Source organism: Anser brachyrhynchus, assembly GCF_964034855.1.
Source record: "Anser brachyrhynchus genome assembly, chromosome: 2".
NCBI lineage: Eukaryota > Metazoa > Chordata > Aves > Anseriformes > Anatidae > Anser > Anser brachyrhynchus.
In genome coordinates this window covers 120,976,219-120,996,825 of record NC_137695.1, presented here as the reverse complement: position 1 = coordinate 120,996,825, position 20,607 = coordinate 120,976,219, and the positions used below count along the sequence as shown (strand labels likewise).

At 40.8% G+C, this 20,607-nt stretch overlaps 1 protein-coding gene across 4 annotated transcripts in view; it reads left to right on the top strand.

The window, feature by feature from the left end:
- PLAG1 (PLAG1 zinc finger) overlaps positions 1-17,846 on the top strand; it is a 51,243-nt gene extending 33,397 nt beyond the window's left edge. For 2 of the 4 annotated variants that reach the window (XM_080579403.1, XM_080579404.1), the window contains exons 2-4: positions 6,796-6,895; positions 10,583-10,941; positions 11,516-17,846. In XM_080579403.1, the coding sequence (XP_080435529.1) occupies positions 10,700-10,941; positions 11,516-12,779 (1,506 nt within the window). In that variant the 5' untranslated portion in view covers positions 6,796-6,895; positions 10,583-10,699 and the 3' untranslated portion in view covers positions 12,780-17,846. The remainder of the gene's footprint in view (positions 1-6,795; positions 6,896-10,582; positions 10,942-11,515) is intronic. The other 2 variants (XM_080579405.1, XM_080579406.1) reach the window with 1 other exon arrangement.
- The last annotated feature ends 2,761 nt before the right edge of the window (positions 17,847-20,607 follow it).

Genomic DNA, 20,607 nt, shown 5'->3' with positions numbered 1-20,607 from the left:
AAAATTTTTAGAGAAACTTCTAAGCAGTGCCATGGAGATTCTTAAAAAGCCCGTAAAACCGCAAGCATCAGATGGGTTAAACTCTAGGCAGCTCTTTGGAATCCTTTGGAACATTTAGTAACCAAAACTGAGCTCTCAAGATTTAAAGTGGACCTAAGTAATTTAAAATATGGAAAGCCCACAAAGAGATGCTGGTTAGCATTCTGAAATTCTGTTTTGTTTTGTTTTTAAATTACAGACTATTAAGTCATGATAAAATAAACTTTGGTGAATTTGTTTTCTACTTTTCCAGAAACTTAAGAAGAAAAAAAAAGACAAGCATGATAGGATTTTTTTATATATTCTGAAAAAAAGTTATATAATACTCCTTCTAGCATGTTATGAGTTATTTTCTAAAATTAAAAAACTGATTGTCCATATTTCGTGACTGTAGTACAGCTTTTTAAGATTTGCAGATTGTTTCATGATCATGAAAAAAGTGTTGCATGTAGTAGTCAAATCTAGATGAATGCTGTCTTCATATAGTGGCCATTGTTCCACAGCAATTTAGATTTTTTCCCCCAGATGTTTCCTTTATTAAGTTGAAAAAAAATGTATATTTAACAAATGTTTACTAGTGGGATCTGTTTGTTTATTCACGGAAACACGAAGTGGGTCTGGGCATCTTAGTGAGCACATTTGTTCCTCTTGCCTACCCATCTTTCACACTAGTTTGAAAGGGTACGGTTGTTTATCCCCACTCAATTTTATGCAGTTTCAGCAAGTTTCTCTGTTTTGTGGATGTGTTTCAAGAAAAAAAAAAAAGGCTTTGTTAAAGTTTTGAATTTGATGAAGTATCTTAATTCTTGTATTTTTGTGCCTTGTACATAGTACGCTTTGCAGCATGGCCGTTGTTGCACACGCAGTAGGTATTAGCAGTGTGCTGTCACTAACAATAGACTACGATGGTTGCCTGGTGTTAGTTTCAGTGCTTATGTTAATTCCTTATGTTTTAGCTGTTAGACTGTTTCCCTGCGGGTGAAGCCTTCTGTATTGTTATCTCTAAGTCATTCTTGTGTTTATACCCAAGATCACTGGGTAGATATTTTCATTATTTTGCCCACACCATTTCATTTTTCCTGCAGTAGCTTTAATGATCAATTCTCCTGGTGCATGCTTGGGTTTTGTTTTGTCTTACCACAGCCCATGCCTGCTCTCACTGCTGTCCCACCATGAAGGACCATGCGTACGGTAGACTAGAATTTGATTCTGTGGAAAAGGGTTCTTCTGAACTTGGCTTCCTGCTGTAAGAAGTTCAAGATAAGATAAATACGGCCGTGTATATATATATATTTAAAAAAAAAAAACAACACTTATCAGTTCTTTTGTGATTAGTTTGTTTATGTGTGTGCTCCCCTTACATGAAATGCTATTGTACAATAGGGCTAGTGTCTACATCTTTGAACAATTATTTATGATATCTGTTGTCTAAAACTATAAAAGGCCAAGTTTGATGACATTGAGACCCACCTGTCAATGCCATCTCACCAACCCTAAGGGCCTCTGTGTGGATCCCTTGGACTTTTCACTTCTTCCCGTAGGCTTGTGAGAGAAGAGCAGCTGTAAAAACCTCAACCAGTTCTGTTACTACGAGGTAATGTACCTGTTGGCTCTCTTCCTCTCGCTACCTCCCATACAAAAGGCCACGATGGCTGAAGGCAGGGCTCTGGGGGTTTGAAAGCTGTCCCTCCTGCCATTTGGCAGTGCCGTGTTTATAGACGGTCGTGCCAGGTGTCTTCTTTGCTTAGGGGTGAAGCATGTGCGTACATGTTGTTTGCTGTTCAAATCTCTTCCAAATTACACAATAAAGTAAGCAGAAAATTAAATGAAGTATCATTTTGTGGAAATGCAGAAGTGAGCCTCTCCTGGCTTCGGTAAGCTCCCTGGTTAAAGCACCTTCTGGTTATCGGTCTCACTGGAGCAAACTGGGGAGAATCTTCCTACCAGTGACAGGATTGTCCTTCTAAACAAGGGTGCCAAAGGTGAATAGGCTTTACTGGCTGTTTCCTTTAAAAAGTGACATGCCGTTCAAATAAATGTGTATCAGATCACCTGCCAAGAACAAAGAGTGTCATAGACCCCTGCATCTGTCAGAAGACTGATTTTAATTCAGCACTGAGAAGGGCAGCCCTGAAGTCATCAGTACTTCAGCATCTTTGCCAGTTAAGCATGGATTTTTCTTACGTGCCTGACTGTTTCCATTGGTGGGATCAACTTTTCCAGCTGAGATTCTCCCTTACCGAAAGATCGCTCTCAGTAAGAGGCACCTCTGGAAGACCCATGTTGGAGGCTGACCTGCTACCTACATCTGCTTTAAGATAAGTCTCCTGCAAAAGTCAAGTGTCTTTCTACCAGGTCAGATGGACTGAGACCTACCGCTTGCCCTGAGGTCAAAGCAAGTGTGCAGTAGGCCTGGTGACCCTTGATGATCCGGGAAGGATGGCGGAGCCTTGCAGGCCTGCAGGTCCCAGCGTGCTGTCCTGGAGCACTGCAAGCACTTTGCCACTTGTGCTCACAGCCCCTTCTGTGGCCTAGCAGAGGAGTTTGATGGAAGGAGGGTTAAATCCACACCTCCGCAAACTGAACTGCCTAATGACAAGCATGTGTGCAAGCCCACAGAGCAAGGAAAGCGTGAGGAGGCTAAGTGGTGCTCCTTCTTCAGTTGTCTTAACCCACTCCTTCATCTTCAGGAGCTCTGATGATATTTGCACATTTTTGATGGCCTTGGCTGAGACAGGCAGACCTGGTGAGGAGTTTCGTAGTTCAGTTCTGCTTCTCTGTAGTGGGGGTGCTGTCTGACTGCTGTCTTGGCTCTTCTACACCAAAGGAAGCGGCTGCATTGACTGCTGGATGCTTCCTCAGCTCTGTTCCCCCTGCTACTCCTTACCACTGCCATCGCCTGACTGCTCGGTGTGCCAGAGCAGGTTTCCTCAGTCAGTATTTTAGCTCCTCTTCCAATACTTATTAGTCACCCGATAAAGAAAAGAAGAAAAGTGGCTTTTCTGCTACAGTAACTGTGGTTCTTCCAGACGTGTTCTCCACAGAGGCACCACAAGCGATCTGTCCTTCACTCTGAAGGAATCTTTTTACTCCTTAGTAACAAATCTGAGGGAGGTCAGACTGGGTCATCCTAAACTTGGTAATGGTTTTCTCCATTACCATCCTTAGCAGCTGCAGCTCCTGTCTTCCTTGGCTACACGTATTCATCCTCCATCTTCCCAAACTGGGATGTCCATCTGTGTTTCAGCTTTCCTGACCTCATGCCACACTCCCAGCCAGGCCATTGACCTCTGCCCACGTATTTCCCTCTCCCTGCCAAGCCCAGGGCCTGGCTCCTTTATCAGCCACCACAAACCTTCCAGCCCCCTCTCATCCAGCATCCAAACTCCTGAGGCAGGAGCACAGGACTGGGACCGGCAGGGCTGCAGCAGGCAGTGTTTCCACCCGGGAGCAGACGCTGAAGCTGGAGGTGGCCACTTTTCAAAGCAGCGTGCTGGTGGCAGCGTGTACAAAATGGCTCTTAGCCCACAGCGTGCGTGGAAAGCAGAGTTTGGAGATGCTCTTGCTGCACACCACGCTGGGTGTCATAAGGATGTGCATAGCACAGTTTGGGAGTCCCTTGCCTTACGCCACTGATGGTAGCAGTCGTTGAGGGTAGACAGGCACAGCCTGGATGGACATTATTGTCTTCAGAGAACTTGGTCCTGTTCACGTGAGTACTTGCTCACCTGGGATCTGTGCGGACAGCACTTCTTAAAGAATCACGGTTTCCATAGGGTAAGTAACCATTTTTCATTTTGTTTCCTTAAAGAAATATTTAAAACCCAAGATGACTCTGTAATGCTGTTGAATATTTAATTCTGTCATTATTAGGACTGATGTTTCTAAGACCTTTGTTCTGCTTTATAAACTGGTGAATTTCAAGAATCGAAACTTGATGCACTGCTCTGTATTCAAAATGCAATGACACTTGCTGACAGATACTGTGTTCTCAATACTGTGTTCTCATTATAACTCCCTTATTTTGAAAGAAAATAACCACGACACTGACATTTTCCTTTATTGTGTTTGGACGCTCTCAACAAATGTAAGAAATGCAAGCTAGGGGGAGGATTATTGGTTGTGTTTGTTTAATGTCTTCATTATCCTTTTAGTTTACATATACAAATCATGTTTTAAAACATTTCCAAATGCAGCTATTTTTCCAGATTCTTAAAGATGACCTGCGAATTTTGAAAAAACAAATGTCCCTCTTTTTATTATCGAAAGCAGGAATAAGTGATTTAGTCTAGTGTTTGGGGGCTTTTTTTTTCCTTTGACTCCTTAGACCTGGTAAATTAAAATATTGTCTAACTGGCAATTATCTGAGTGTTTGTAGGGTTGGCAAAATTAACGCCTCATGGATACTAGAAATCTGATAATTTCTAAGAATTATAATCTGATAAATTATGGAAGTCTGTTTTGGTACAAATTCCCATGTGGGTTTCAGGCATGTATGTGCATGTAACAATGCATTTTGCATTGTGATGCTTCTCTGCTTCACGTGAAGAATAATTTGAGCTTTAATATTCATTAAAAATTGTTCCTATCTCATCTGGTTGAGAGGAAAGCTTAGTAACACTATAAGCAGTTACGAGAAGAATGGTAAGTCTTTGTCCAGTATTCCGCCTCAGAGATTTTCTAGCACCAAAAGCTTCTGAAGAAGGTGGTCTAAAAATCAGCATTATAATGGACAACTGTGGTATCCTGTGTATAGGAGAAAGTCCTTTATCCAATAGCTGACTTACTGCCATGAAGCATTGTTTTTTTTTTATCTTGTGTTTTCGTTTAATTTCATCAAATGTGGCAGATCTTCTTGCCATTCATTCAAACGTCTCCTCTTTTGTATGTATCTTGTTGAACTCCTTGACTTAATAATGGTCTTGTAGAAGTTGAGATCCTGCATTGCCCTCATCTGGATCCACTGCATTGAGATTTAGCTATATTTGTGAGGTAATGAATAAGAAAGAGCACCTGACTTTTCCACCTTCATTCCGTTCAGTATTTTAAGTACATCTGGCATTTACCATCCTTACTTGCTCCCATTGCTCCTGTTTCCCTTGCTAGGATAGTCTTTCCATGCCTCTGATGGCCTGTCCCTAAGGCCATCTACTTTTTGCTAGAGCTCCTTCAGATGTGAGAATTCAGTACCGTAAGCATTTAAATGAAAAACGTTGAATACAGTTGAGAGAGCATTATATTTGTTATATTATTTTACACTTTTTTTTTTTAACTGGAAATAGTCTGTAAATACCAATAGTGAAGGGACTGAGTCCCTTAGGACTTAATTCATTAAATTTTTGTGGCTGTCTGAAATGCTGTCTGCTTATTGTGAGCTACTTTAGGAGAAACATTTGGATAATGAAGCACTTCCTTTCTGCTGTGACAGGGGGATATGTTGAGATAGGCATCACAGGGTAACTGATTTACAATGGTCTTGCTGGGAGAGGGAGCAAGGAGTCATCAGCATTTTCTCCCAAAAACAGAGTGATGCGGGGACCTCTGAAAGAGGAGGCGAGAGTTGCGTCTCCTCTCTTTCTCATTAGTTGAAAGCAAAGCTTCCAGTTTTGGTTTGGGTACTGGAGCTGTTTCTGCCACCTGCCTGTACGTAAAAAGCCCCCCATAAATGCTGCACGGCTGCCAGAAAGCTTCAGTGGGTTGCTGTGAAGCAGTTCTGCCTTTGACAGGTGTTCAAGCATGCCAGTTAGCTTACGTTTGTGCTTACCAGCAGAGGAAGCTGGGGCTGCGCAAAGCTGAATTTGGTACCAAAATAAAGAAAACTTGAACAGAGAGAATGGAAAATGAGACTGGAAAACTGTGTGGGGGTCAATGTTGTGTTATTCCAGGGCTCCTATCAGATACCTTCAGCTGAATAGGTCACATAGGGTACGTGCGCTATACAGGGCTTTGCCCTTGCATACTTGGAGGAGATGGAGGGGATAAACCTCTCCACCAAAATCAGGCATTGAGCATGTTTTCAGTATACACCTGTGTCGTCCAGGAGGCCTTCTGGCAAGAAAAGGAAGATGTACTGCAATTTTAAAAAGGATGGTGGCAGGGAAAAGGGGGATGTAAGGGAAATTCCAGAAAGGCCCTCTGGATTTGCTCAGGCACACCTAGACTTGCCCTCTAGTGGGATTTACCTGTAGCGCGTACATCATTAGGATGCTTTATTATTTTTTTTAAATTAATTTTATTTTCCTTTGCAGGTCACCTTTTAAGCTGCTATTTCCTGTATAATTAAGCAGAATAAAGGCATTAGGTTCTAGTAAAGTTGGGCCTAATCCAGAAATCTTCTCTTATTCAGTCCTTTCTGAGTAAGAAACTCAAGTCTGGGCCCAGCGTTTTACATGTTTCACTGCTATTTCTAAATTATTTGTGGTCTGTGGATTTCTTGGTTTGTTTTAACTTTATTGAAAACTCCTTTGCTTTTGTCTAATTTTATTTATGTTTTTTTTTTACTGTCCAGTGTAGAGTTAGTTGAAATGATGTAAGTATACTGGAAATTGAAGTGCATTAATTGCTACTGATAATGCAAGAGCAATTGATTCATAAAGTTTATAATTAACAGTACTTAATGTTCTGTGCATGGGTTGGCTGTATCCCTTTTAACTTTTCCTTTCTGATCCTTTTCAACCCCCGGTCTTACCACATCCCAGACTTTCTGAATATACTGGTTTCACTAGAGTCTAGTCCATTCTTCCTTTTGTTTTTCAGACCAGTAAAAATGGGAAGTACTGGATTCTGGTTTCCTCCAAGAAGAGTCAGCGGAACTGGTTAAGACCAAAATCTGAGGACTTTAGTGGGCAAACATCAGGTGTGCATTGAACAGAGGCTGCTTTATTCCTGCTTTAAGTATATGCTTCTTTAAAAATAGTATTATATATGAGCTTTTGTATAATGTGTTTGTTATATTTGATACTGCATATAATCACTCATCCTGCAGTTGTGAAAGCACCAATAAGAATGAGGATTTTAAGTGATATTATGTTGAGACACAGAGAGGCAATATTACTCATAAAATTCTTTCAGCTGGTCTTTGGAAAGTGTAATATTTGAGGATCAGTGTTTTTTTTAAGTTTTATCTCCATTGCTCAGTCTATATATCCACAAGAAAAAAAAATGAAAGTGGTTATTTGCTATTCAGAAACCAATACTGAAGTTCTTAACTGCTTCATCTGTTGAGAAATGATACTGAGATAATAGTACTTACATGTTTTTTTTTTTTTTTAATAAAACACTGTCATTGCCAAAGATTGAATCCATACTATATTTGTTCTAATAATGCATTTTAAGGACACTTAAACACAGTTCAAAGTCAGCTTAATTAGTTTTGATCATAGAGAAACAAAACTTGAATTCGTCATCCATATGAATGTGCTGAGTTGCATCTGGTACAGCAACTAGATCACCTGAAATTTTGGAGAAGATGAAAGTAACATAATATTGGCCTGAATATAGGATGGCCTCAAGCCTGAGATGTGATCCTTGCATTTAGAACAGGAGTGAGAAGCTGATAGTTGTTTAAATTAACAGTTAAACTCCATATGCTGTTCCACAACAAACACTGCCTTTGGCTTCGCGTCAGACCCTGCGCATCGCCCTTCTGCATGGCCTGGTATGCTGTGTCTCTCCAGCTCGACGCATGTTCAGCTCCCCACCTGCCTGCCCCTCAGCGTTACCAGAGTACCCTGTCCTCTTGTCCTTAGATGTTCCTACCCCCATGCAGTGCTCCCCACAACTGTCTGTGCACCCCCGTACTGTTGTCCGCTGTCCCGTCTCAACCCAGTATTGCCCTCCCTGCATCCTGCCAGCTGTGCCTGCTTCTCCTCTTGTCATCTGCTTGGCATGGAAGCCACTTGCTGCCGTGGCCCAGCATGGTCAAATCAAGCACGCTCTCATACAGCAAGCAGTAGAGGTAGTTCCTTCGCTCTTTGCCACTAACGCTGCCTGTACCTCAGGCTAGGTGGGGATTTGGCTGGGAGGCACTAGGTGGTAGCCCTGCTTCCCCACACTGAGGCAGTAGGTGTTTCAGGACGCTCTGGGAACCAGGTCTCGTAGGTGCCCACAAGGCTGTATCTAAACATAGAGGGGGCTGGATTTTTTTTTCTCCCTCAGAACTTCAGTTGTCAGGAAAGAACAGGCTAAAATGAGATTTCATTCTATCTTCAGGCCAATGTGCATAGAAGACCGGTGTATTTGTTTATGGACGCACAGTAAATTTTATTACCAGATTCTCATTAAAGTTTATATTGAAAAATCTTTCAACCTGTAAACTTATCACAACTTTGATGTGAATGAGATCCTCCTCTTGATTACATTGGCAGCTCCATTGAAGTGTTTGGAATTGGTCTTCATTTACTTTTGTTGCAGAAGTGCTTTGGTCTCAAGTCTCCAAACAACTGTAATTTTTTTCACTTATAAACAAGAATGTCACTTATGAGACAGAAACTGAAATTAAGCTGATTCTTTGAAGACCTGTGCACATTCCCACTCGTGGAATCGTTGTCCCCAAGCTTCGTCCCATGAGTGGGAATGGGCCAGAGGCAAATCTGAAATAATAAGAGTCCTTAAAGAAACACCTTTTCTGTTGCTGGGTATCTTTAAAGAGGCTAGTGATTCCGTGTAAAATCTGGGGGAGGAAAGGTGGTCTTACAAAACTTCTTGCTTTAAGAGTATAGTATAGCTTAATCTGCTATTCAAAGACTATAGGGTTGAAAGGTAGCAGGTTTCCATCTTGCTCTGCCAGTGTTTCTCTCCTCTTACAAAGACAAGAGAGAAGTTACGGGGAGGAGGGAGGAAGAGGCATAGACAAAGACATGCTCTGTATATGCGTTTCAAATGGAAATCTCGAATCTGAAGCATTCGTAAAAATGCACATGCAGATATTAAAGAGGCACATCCCCTTCTCCCCCTCCTGTCACCCCACCCCTCATGTCCTGTCCTGCCGCGTCCTGACATAAACACAGGCTTTCCTTCCTCCCCGCTTTCTTCCAGTGCCACGCTGGGGCTATGGCAGGGACCTCCGAGCTACCGAGCCTCCCCTGGCTGCCAGCTGGGATGTGTTTGTTTTGCTTACTGGGGAGGTGGCACAAGGCCGGAGCAGCTGCTGCCTGGTGCTCCCTGCCTGACTCCTGGCCGCCCTGCTCCACCTGTCCCAACAGCTGCCGGCTTCCCCAGCCCTGCTGCCAGGGGACAGGGGGTGGCCGGCCACCGAGCCCCCAGCCCTGCCTCTGCCCCCGGCCTTGCTGCCGCCTGGCCTCCCCTCGCACAGCTGTGCCAGCGGAGGCCATGTCGGGTGGCAGCTGCAGGGCCGTGACACCAGGGTGGGGGGGATTGCTGCTTTTGCCAGAGAAAGGCCAAATCTGGGGGCTTTTCGGCCCTGCCCGCTGCTTGCGTTGGGTGCTGCCCTTCCGCCGTCCTCCTCTCTGCCCCTGCCACTGCAGACCTCGCCTTTGACCCTTTCCATCACGGGTAGCACCGGTTTGGGTATCTAAAGTAGCAATTGTGCTCCAGCGATCAAATAAAAGCTGTCAGCGTCTTCTGACAATGGAGGATTGTTGAGTACCCTGTAATCACAGGCGCCCAGTTGCTACTATATGTTACCAGATTGCGAGTTTAAAGCCGTTCTTGGCAACAACTCAGACGTGAGCATCACCCACCTCCTGGAGCTGAAGGCTGCCGGTTTAGTTCACAGTGTGCAGAACCCCAGGAGGGGCTGGGGTCCTCTCGGAGGGCCAGGAGCCTTCATCCCCAGCTAACCTCAACGCTTAAAACCCTTGTGCCTTGCAGGGTGGTGTGAGGAGGATGTGGGTTTCCCGTGCCGGGCTGATAAAAAGCCTAATCTGTGAGGTTTCTGTTATTAACACACTGAGCCTCCGTTAGCAGAGGAGAAGTTCACTTGGCATTACAAATTATTGGAAACGTGTGCGTTTTGCTAGAATAGGCACACAGACAGTAACCAAAATGAGCCGGTATATCAGAGAATATGAGCTTTGCGCCCCCCACCCCCACCCCAGGCTGTCAAAACACTGCTTTTCACATCGATTTTCAAATACCCAGTTGCGTTTCAAGACGTACAGATTTTCATTTTGATAACTGTGTATGTGCATGTGTGCGTGCATGTGTGTGTATGTCCGTACAAACACCACAGGCACAGCTTTAATTCCTTTGAAACCTGAAGCTGCCAAAAGCCATCTTCATATGTTCTGAAGTGAGTTCTTTGTCTGATGCCTCCTGAAATCTGACAGAAACTTTGCTGTTCTCCGTCAATGCCTGAGGGGAAAGTTGTGAGGTGTAATTTCAGGGCATATGTGGATCTGTTCATCCTGAGCAATGCGTTTTAAGAGTTGCAGCAAATAGTGTAAAGAAACCTACAGGTATTACATTAGACCAGCTGAACCTAATTTTATTTTTAAGTTTTATTCAGAAGCATCACATAGCAAGTAAACTTCAAAATTTAAGTTTAGTTACAAACTAGTTGTTTCTTATTTTTTTTTTCCAGTCCCCTTTTGCTTTCTTTTACGACCACATGAAACTTGAGAAGCCATCTAAAGCTAAATCATTTAGTGGAGTTGGGCAATTCCCAAGTGTCCAACAAGAAGGCCTGGTTTAGGCTGCGATGGCCACTGTCATTCCTGGTGATTTGTCAGAAGTAAGAGATACCCAGAAAGTCCCTTCAGGGAAACGTAAGCGTGGTGAAACCAAACCAAGAAAAAACTTTCCTTGCCAACTGTGTGACAAGGCCTTTAACAGTGTTGAGAAATTAAAGGTTCACTCATACTCTCACACAGGAGAGAGGCCCTACAAGTGCACACAACAAGACTGCACCAAGGCCTTTGTTTCTAAGTACAAATTACTAAGGTATTAAACTCTATTTATCTTTCAGATTATATTATCTATTTTATGTTGGCCGTGTTAAGCCGTGTAAAAGTATATATTTGTGTACGCCTTCAGCTGATTGCAGAGAGGATGTGTTAATTAAAAGTAGCCATTGGATTGTTTCTAGAAATCTAAATTACATAAGTTTGCAAGCTAATGTCTTTGATTTTGTTTCTTAATTTGTTTTCTGTTTTTGTTTTCTGTTTGTTTGTTTTCTTAATGAGAATAGAATTTTCATTTGTATAAGGAATTGTCACAAGAAAAGAGTATGGACTGAAATTTTTTGGCTATGGACTTTTACACAAGTACTTTCATACTTGCCCTTATACCCCTGTTACAGTAGCTAAAACCCACCAAAACTAAAGTGTCAATTTAAGAGAAATGGCTCGTGTTTTGCTATATTTTAATTTGTCAAACTGTCTTTGTAGTGTCATGCTTTCAGTTAAAAGGTTCTGTTGCAAAGCAACCTTAGTGTAGTATTTAGCTGCCATTAAAAAATGAGCACGTGTGTTTTTTGATCAAAATAATTACTTACAGAATATATCTGTGTTTAAAGGCATATGGCTACTCATTCTCCTGAGAAAACCCACAAGTGTAATTATTGTGAGAAAATGTTTCACCGAAAAGATCACCTAAAGAATCACCTACATACACACAATCCCAACAAAGAGGCCTTTAAGTGTGAAGAATGTGGAAAGAACTACAATACCAAGCTTGGGTTCAAACGTCACCTGGCTTTGCATGCAGCAACAAGCGGTGACCTCACCTGTAAGGTATGTTTGCAGACTTTTGAAAGCACAGGAGTGCTGCTGGAGCACCTAAAAACTCATGCAGGCAAGTCATCGGGTGGAGTGAAGGAGAAAAAACACCAGTGTGAACACTGTGATCGTCGGTTCTACACCCGAAAGGATGTCCGTAGACACATGGTAGTGCACACTGGAAGAAAGGACTTCCTCTGTCAGTACTGTGCACAGAGATTTGGGCGGAAGGATCACCTAACGCGCCACATGAAGAAAAGTCACAACCAAGAACTTTTGAAGGTCAAAACAGAGCCAATGGACCTTCTAGATCCCTTTACCTGCAACGTTTCTGTGCCTATTAAGGATGAGCTGCTTCCAGTGATGTCTTTACCTTCCAGTGAACTGACATCAAAGCCATTTACAAACACTTTGCAATTAAATCTCTACAACACTCAGATTCAGTCCATGCAGAGTTCTGCATCTGCACACCAAATGGTTGCCACATCATTACCATTGGGAATGCCTTGTCCAATAGATATGGAGTCTGTCCACCCTTCTCACCAGCTATCGTTGAAATATCCGCTCAGTTCTACCTCATACGCAGTTTCTATGCCTGAAAAAGAACAGCCATTGAAAGGGGAAATAGAAAGTTACTTAATGGAGTTGCAAAGTGGTATGCCTTCTTCATCCCAGGATTCTCAAGCATCTTCATCAAAACTAGGGCTGGATCCACAAGTAGGGCCACTAGATGATGGGTCTGGGGAGGTTTCCCTTTCCAAGGGCTCTGTTCCTATTAGTGAACCTCTAAACACCCCATCATTGGACTTTTCTCAGCTGTTCAACTTCATACCTGTAAATGGCCCTCCCTATAATCCTTCTGTTTCAGTGGGAAACCTTGGAATGAGTTATACGCAGGAGGAGGCACATTCTTCTATGACTCAACTTCCACCACAAACACAGGATCCACAAGATCCTAGCAATAGTATAGGTCTTGGGTCTCTGCACTCATTGTCAGCAGCATTCACGAGCAGTTTAAGCACAACCACCACCCTACCACGATTTCATCAAGCTTTCCAATAGGATGTACAAAGCTGGCTTGTTACTGTCTATTTGTAGAAATGCCTTAGGTGACCATTTTTAACTTAGTGCCTACTATAAGACATTATAAATTCTCTGCTTTTGTACAGTACCAATCTCATGAAGCCAGTAAGAAATTTTTTAATGTTTTGAAAGTGTTTATTCTCAGCTGTGTTTACTTTGTTGTTTTTTTTTTAAAGTCTCATTGTATTGTTTTCATTTTCACTGCCAATTAACACATTTAAAATGTTCACTAGAAAGTCATCCCAAGCAAACTTTCAACATGCATCCCTTTTCAAAAAATTTTTCAACCATACCAGCCACTCTGTTTTATTGATGTCAGTGGTGGAACTACCGTTTTTACCTTTTATATATTACAGCATTTGCAAAGAATCCAGTTCAAACATGTATCGCAAAGATTCCTAAAGATTTGGGAAAAAAAAATTCCCCAGTCCCTTTCCAAAAAAAAAAAAACTTTTCCCAAATGGTGACATCTGATCTGTTCTATAATGACAATTCTAAATTTTTAAATAAATATAGAATTCAGATTTTTTCTGAAAACTTGTATGTGTATATATAGAAGTTCATATATACACATGTACATATATATAACATTTTGACTTGTATTGAAGTCATTATAAAAGGTGTTACAAATTTTGCCATTTTCTGGCTTAAATTGTTGTGGCCTGTTATGAATATTGGAAGAAAAAATATAGTTTAATTTTGTAAAATCATGGCTGAACAGAATTTCAACAGAGAATCTCTGCTTGCCTAAATGACAAAAGTTTCAAGTTGAATTTGGAACTGTGTTGTGCTTTCATGACTCTGGTAGAGGAAAACAGGCAAAATTAATGGCTGATCTTGAAATATAAAAGTGTTGTAATTTAGTAATGCAGAATATTTTGTCGCAGTTCTTGTTTTAATTCTTAACTTGCTGTTTTTTCTCTTTAGTAGCATAGAAAGAGTACTGCATAGGAATCTTCCAATAGCGTATTCACATTTGTAGGCATCAGTCTTCTCCCAGCTGCCACCGCCAAAGGGTGGATCGAGTCCAGCCAGAAAGTGTGTATCTATTTTCAGTTCAATATTAGTGTGCAGTCAGAGAGTGAATGTAAATTTGCAAATACCAGTTTTTAATATTTTTTTTTATTGGAATGAACTTTTCAGTTGTGTTACATGGTGTGTTATGTCCTCCTAAGCAACAAGTTAGATGTTAATCATACTTTCTACACCTGGGTACTTGGTTAGGGACTTTTTGCCCACTGCCAAGATTTAAAGACAGGACTCTTAGGAGTGAAGTAAAAGCATATTGCTTACACCACTTTTACCTAATGCAATATATTCTATTCCCCAACCCCTAATAACCAAAAGAGGAAAAAGAAAAAAAAAAAAAAACAAACCTGTGATGCATGAAAGCAAACTAGATTTGCTGTAATTCAACAATAACACGCTTTTCCTTGTCATTTTTGTACAAGGAATTAAAAAATAGAAATCAAGTACATTAGTATCTCTCAAACAATAATGAGGATTCGTACAAGGTTTTAAGTGGTTAAACTAAATATACTTCACAGAAACAAAAGTTGCTCCCATTTAAGGAGCTCATGCTCCGGATGTTTTATCAGTAGCTCCTACTTTTTTTTTAATTCTAGGAGCAATATGCAGGTGTAGTTTTACTATTTTATACATATGTGTATTTAAATTTTATTACTGAAAGATAACATTTTTATAAATGTGTTTGTGTTCCAAAGGCATTAAAATAAGGATGTATTAATAAGGAAAATACCTTTTGAAATTCTACAAACTACTCCTAGATTTTGGGTTTAGGAGCATGTTATCTCAAAGTGGGCTTTTAGCTCTGCTTCATGACTGCTTCCTCTGGTTTCTATGAAACAGATCGCTTGCTTACTTACATCTTTAGTTGAATGATTTGTTCAATATTGCTTTTTTTTTTTTCTCGTCACCTTTATAAAGGATAGAAAAACACAGGTGAACAGAGCACAAGGTGAATGCAGCAGAATGTAATTCTGGTTTAAATCAGCAACCACAATGCATATAGGGAGAAGTTGGCTTTACTCTCAGTCTTTTAAATCAATTAGGAATGAAGATCAATGGACTTCATTCCTCCGGTGGGCTCTGCCCCGCGTGAAGCTTCCCCTTGGCAGAGGGAAGCTGCGAGCGCTCCCCATCTCACGGGCGGCTCTGGCAGCGGCTGCAGATTTGATGGGCAGCACTCTTCCTCTTGGGCAGGGAATGTGCAGGCACCAGGAGCTTCAAAGCTGGAGTTTTTGGTATGGCATGGAGGAATTTGCTCATTCAGGCATCGCCAGTAAGTTTAATCTCACCTGCCGCTGCCAGATGCTCTGCCAGACAAGTCGCGGAAGGGATTTGATGTGGCGCATCTAACATGCAACAAGAGGCAGTGCCACCTGCTTATCAGTCTCCGTTTCTGATTAGACTTGATTAAAAAAAAAAAAAAACACACATCACAACAAACACTCGGCCAACACCCAGTTCTCAGTACTTAGCCGGAGTCCTTACCACTTGGTTAGTGCCTTAGCTTCCTGAGCAGGGGTTGACATTTCACTTCAGAGGTAGACGTACATTTCACTCGAGAAGTAGGGACCTCAGACAAGATATTGAACCTCATTCAGTCAGGGCTTCAGTCGGCCAAGTTAGCGTGCCGCTGAGCGAGGATGTATGATTACGTGGAAGCAGGTTTGACACTGTAAGCAATGTTAACACCTTAGTGCTTTCAAATAATGTTTAGGCAGAGTCGTTATTGGCCGCTACTAAAATGTCAGTTTTTAGACCCTGTTTTCTAGGTTTCAAATTGATGCTTTGAGGGAGGGGGGAGGGCTGGCTGATCATGCACCACTCTTTGTGCAACTTCTAAACTTCTAGTAAGGTCTTTTTTTTTTTTTTTCTTTAATATATATATTTTTGTGTACTTGTTGCTTGTGCTTTATTTAGTAGTAAATTGTGGAATAGAGTGATTTATTGTTAATTTGGCAGTAGCGGTTTTTAAAAACCATATACTGACTGAAACATGAGCCAGAGCTGATTGCTTTATTAAGCTAATAATGAATGTTAAGAGTACATATTTTCAGGATCATTTGCCTAGTGAGCTAAACATGTATTATAGGCCAATATTTTTTAAAATAAAGCTTGGTCAACCTCTATGTTACACATATTACAAGATATAGCACTTTCAAAAGAAAAACCTAAACCTTTTAAGAAAGTTTCTTACAGGTTATGCTTTTTATTATAAAACCTTTTATTATAATTTGTTTCAAGTGCCATTAGATTACATATATGTAGGCCTTTGGTATAATGCTTTGTGTACAAAATGGTAGACATTGTAATTTTAAACAGGTACATTTTTACAGTGTTTTCTTATCAATTTGCTATATTGCACAGAACCAGTGTGTCTTTCTTAAGGGTTTTACAATGGTTTTTACTAGGTTTACATGTTTCAAACTACACTGTCTTCTACTGCCATTTTGAATACCAGTCAAAAAAAAAATATTAGGAGTTTGTCCTCACCAATTGTAAACTGTGTCCTCTGGAGTTCTGGATGGTAAACTATTGCAGAAATACTTAACACGCAGTATTTGATGCAGATTTTTTTTATCCTATGCTATCAACGCTATGCTGCTGTCTGAAGTTAACTTAGGGCCTGATCCTGCATCCGTAAACGTCAAGGGGAGCAGGACTGCATCCTTCGTTATGTCTGTCTCATACACTGGTTTAGCAGCTTATCCTGTATTCTTCTCGGTCTCTAGATAAGCCTCTGAAATAAATGTACTTACCTGGTATGTAGTAAACTGTATAGACTTAGCTGCCCATCCTGCATCTTCCCAGTGTACAATTAAAACCATAGCCTACTTAGCGTGACACTCAACATGCAAATAACGCCACAGTAGCTCAAAATGTGTTTGGATAGTCCCAAAGCTTTTTATGTAATAAGGGTGTCTTACTTTGTTGGAAGGCAGTGTCTTTTGATAACAGTTATCTAGCCCTGGAAGTGACACAGAACTATTGCTAATCATATGTAAACACTTTTCAGTATAAGCTTCAGTGGTACAGTTGAACCAGAGTGAATGTTTATCTCCTCAGAAACACTCCTGCAATATTGTTATATTGGATCATGCTGCTAATGTAACTTGGGATACAACTCCTCTCATGGTGCTACAAACCTCCCTGTCTCATTCAGATGTATTTTTACCCATAGAAAAAAGGACTATACTAGACCTATAGTTGTATGATATATTTTTATACTGTGACTTAATTTGTCATTAATGAACTTTGTACAACACCACAATGTATTCATATGCACTTGCAAAAGTAACATTTTGGACATGCAAATTTAAACGCTGACAAGCCCAGCTCTTGTTCACAAAAATAGATGACAATTAAAATTAAATGTGGGCTTTTTGTACGGTGTGGAGTGAAGAACACACTGTATATTACTAAAAGCCTTTGAATTTAGACAAAAACTGGGAAAAGAGTGTATTGGGGAATGGTGACACACCCAAACCTGACTCGGATTGCTGAAATTATATTTTTTAACTAGTGGAAAAATTGTTTGGACTTATATGCTAAAATGTTTTAATGATAAAAGTTTTGAGTCAAAAATATAGAAAAAAAAGAACACAGAAAACCCTGCATTCCAGACTGAATTTGTATATGTTTCTTGCATTTAAAATTTGCTATCCTGTGATATGGGAAATCGAGTTGCTTATCATGTATATGTACTTTAAAATGTATTCACAAACTACTGTTGTATTTGTATAAAATATAGACAAAAAGATTGCATATATATTTTTGTGTATAAGCTCTGTAAAATAGCAATCACATTATGAAGCTGCAGCAGAACTTCATTTTAAACATTCACATCCAAAGAAACAGACTATTTATTGTCCACATACCCTGATTATAAAATATACCTTGCTGCTATTAAACAATAGTGCTGCAGCTTCTTGTGGCCTACAGTGTTATGTTTGCTGTACAAAAATATGTGAACTCCACAAAATATATCAATAAAATTACAGAATGGTTTTAGTTAATGAATACCTTATGCCTGGCATTTCAATAGATAATCTCGGTCTGCATGTTTGGGATTACAGTAAGTAATTTTAAACACATCAAGTTTTGCTGGGTGTACTTACTCTGATCTTGCAAAGGTATAACTCTTTCTGATTTATGACTGGTAAAATGTCAGTTTTTCAGAAAATCTTAAAGCATAAATGTCTGCGTTTCATGATTTCACCAAGGAACAGGCTGGATGATGCTACTGTGTCTGTGACAAGGCAGATCTGACTTGAAGGAAGCAGTTGTTTGCCATCAAATTGCGCTTTGAAATGCTGTCAGAAACCAGAAGGTGAGTTTGGGGTTTTCATGGCGGGACTACTCGTGGGAGAAGCAGGCAAGTGATTCTCCATCACTTCGGATTAATGCAAGTAGTTCACATTGATTGTTATAGTTTGTAGGGTAAACTGTAAGGGTGCGGCGTGTGTTACAGGCACAATATGTGGCTTGTCTCTCTGAAATGCTTCCAGGAGAAACTTCATTGTTTTGATCCCACAGACCTCCTGTCTGCCCGTGACCTTGCTGTTGAAGCCTCACTGAGAAGCCTGACTAATGCACTGAGGGAAGAGGTACTGCGAAACCAGACAAGCAGCTTACCCACAATTGCAGAAAGTTGCCTCTGTTCTTTTTCCATATAGCTGTTTCCCTAGCGTGGACTGTTTGCCAGGAAAGTAAACGACTAGCATTTGCTGTGTAGCTGTTTCAAATTCACATTTCATTGCTTTTCAGAATGTATGTTGGAAATGTCCTCAGCATTGTCTGTGTTTTCCTGCTCTTGGGTTCCTCTCTCTTCCGATTCTTTAATTTTTAGATTTCCTCCTGTACCCCCGTCTGAGAGAAATGATCGTTACAGAGTCATTGGCTTTATCATACACAGACATTTTTTCTTTCTTGTGATCCCTACCTATTTCATCTGAACTGACTTATGACTTCTGTGTCACAGGTTTCTAACCTGCTTGGGAGGATTGGCTGTGTTACGTTGAGAATCAACAGCTGTACAGCTGCAGGATGAGGAGGCTCCTGTCTTCAACTGTCTGTTATCCAAATTTGTTTGAAAGGTGTAGAAATAAGATCAAGATGTGATCCATAGTAGGCTGCTGAAGTATTTAATACTCTGCAAAGCTCCCACCACTCCCCCCGAGAGAAAACCACCCAGTTTTCTCACTATTGTAGATGGTGTCACCCACCACCACTGGATTAACATGTCCTCCTTCCAAACTGACACCCTCTAAAAACCCCGTCAGCCTCTGTGATAAGTGGGATGTGTTTGCGTGGATGGTATCTATGTTGCATTCAGACATCTCTTGGTACGGTCCCTCCAAACATTTCCCTGTTAAATTCAGGGGTTTCCTCCAAGACTTGGAGGAGCTGGATATTAGCTCGAACTAACCAAAGAGTAAATATTCTCGGCATGACCAGAACCTTTGTTCTTTCTTATGTCACATGTGAACTGGCACATCTTCAACAGGGAACGGGATTTTCTATTTTATTTTTATTTAATTTTCCTTTCAACATTTTTTGCACCTTAAAAGAGGGAGTAAATTCTTTGTTCTGTAGTACCCACGTGGGTAAAAAGGCCGGGTGTCCTGTGTCAATTCCTGGAAGGGTAGAGCTAGACAAAATGGTGGACGTTAAGGATTTTACATTAGTTAGTGCTGAGGGGCTTTCAAGCTCTTTGAGTTCATTTTCTTATCTTGCTTCTTCCTTTGGCAAGAAAAGGAATTATGCTTTGTGGAAAGGGACATTCAGAAAGATCACCAGAGCTGCACAAAAACACAGCCATCCATCCCTTCTTTCTCTCCTGTAACCACCTTTTTCCAAGCCTCACATAAGAATGTACAGAAAAATGGCCCTTCAGTATCCCCTGTATGTCTGGTCTCTCTGTCCTCCAGGAGTGGAAGAGAAAGGCTATGCTAGTTCCCCTCTTCACTTTATGTTTATTTATTTTCTTTTTCTTTCTTGACCCTGGCATACGGAATGTTTTTGGCAGAGAAATCTAAACCTGTTATCCAGAGCTTAGACTAGCGAGAACTGAGCAGCTACATGCTTTCGGCTTCCCTGCTTTGCAAATCAAAACATTGTATTAAGTCAGATAGAAATTAAGTTTTCCAAAGTGGCATTTGCCGTAGTTGGCACAGCAAGGGTTTGCCATCGCAAACAGGCAGCAAGTAGGTCAGCAAGATAAGCTTGGTTACAAAATTTAGTCTGTGCTTAAAAGTTCGAGATGTGTAGTAGGGGATTAGCTGCTGCTTATCGTTACTGGCTAGGGACTCTGGCACATAAACAGCAATGTTTTGTTACAATTTTTGGAACAACAGCGGAGATAAGTGATGCTGAGAATGACAGACCACAGTAGTATGAAGTAACAAGTTCCTGCTCACGTGCTGTATCCCAGGTAATTCACTACAAACTTCTCCAACTAATAATAAATACAGTGTGTAACATCTTGTCCAGCATATTATATATATGTATACTTTTGTTGTTGTTGTAATGGCCTGTGTGTCTTCAAGAAATCAACATTTTCTGATAAATAAGTATTTTAAAATTATAATTAACAGTTGTGTTCTTCATTGTCATTGTCATTCCGCAGCTTTGTCTCCTTCAGGGATGTTTGTGTCATAAAATCACCAGCTACAAAGCTTGTTTGCCTCACAGTGGATTGAAAAGACACCAGCTAACAGCTGAGCACTCTGAAAACGGGATTATAATGCATGCTGTGGTTGGTTTGAAAATCATTTGAATT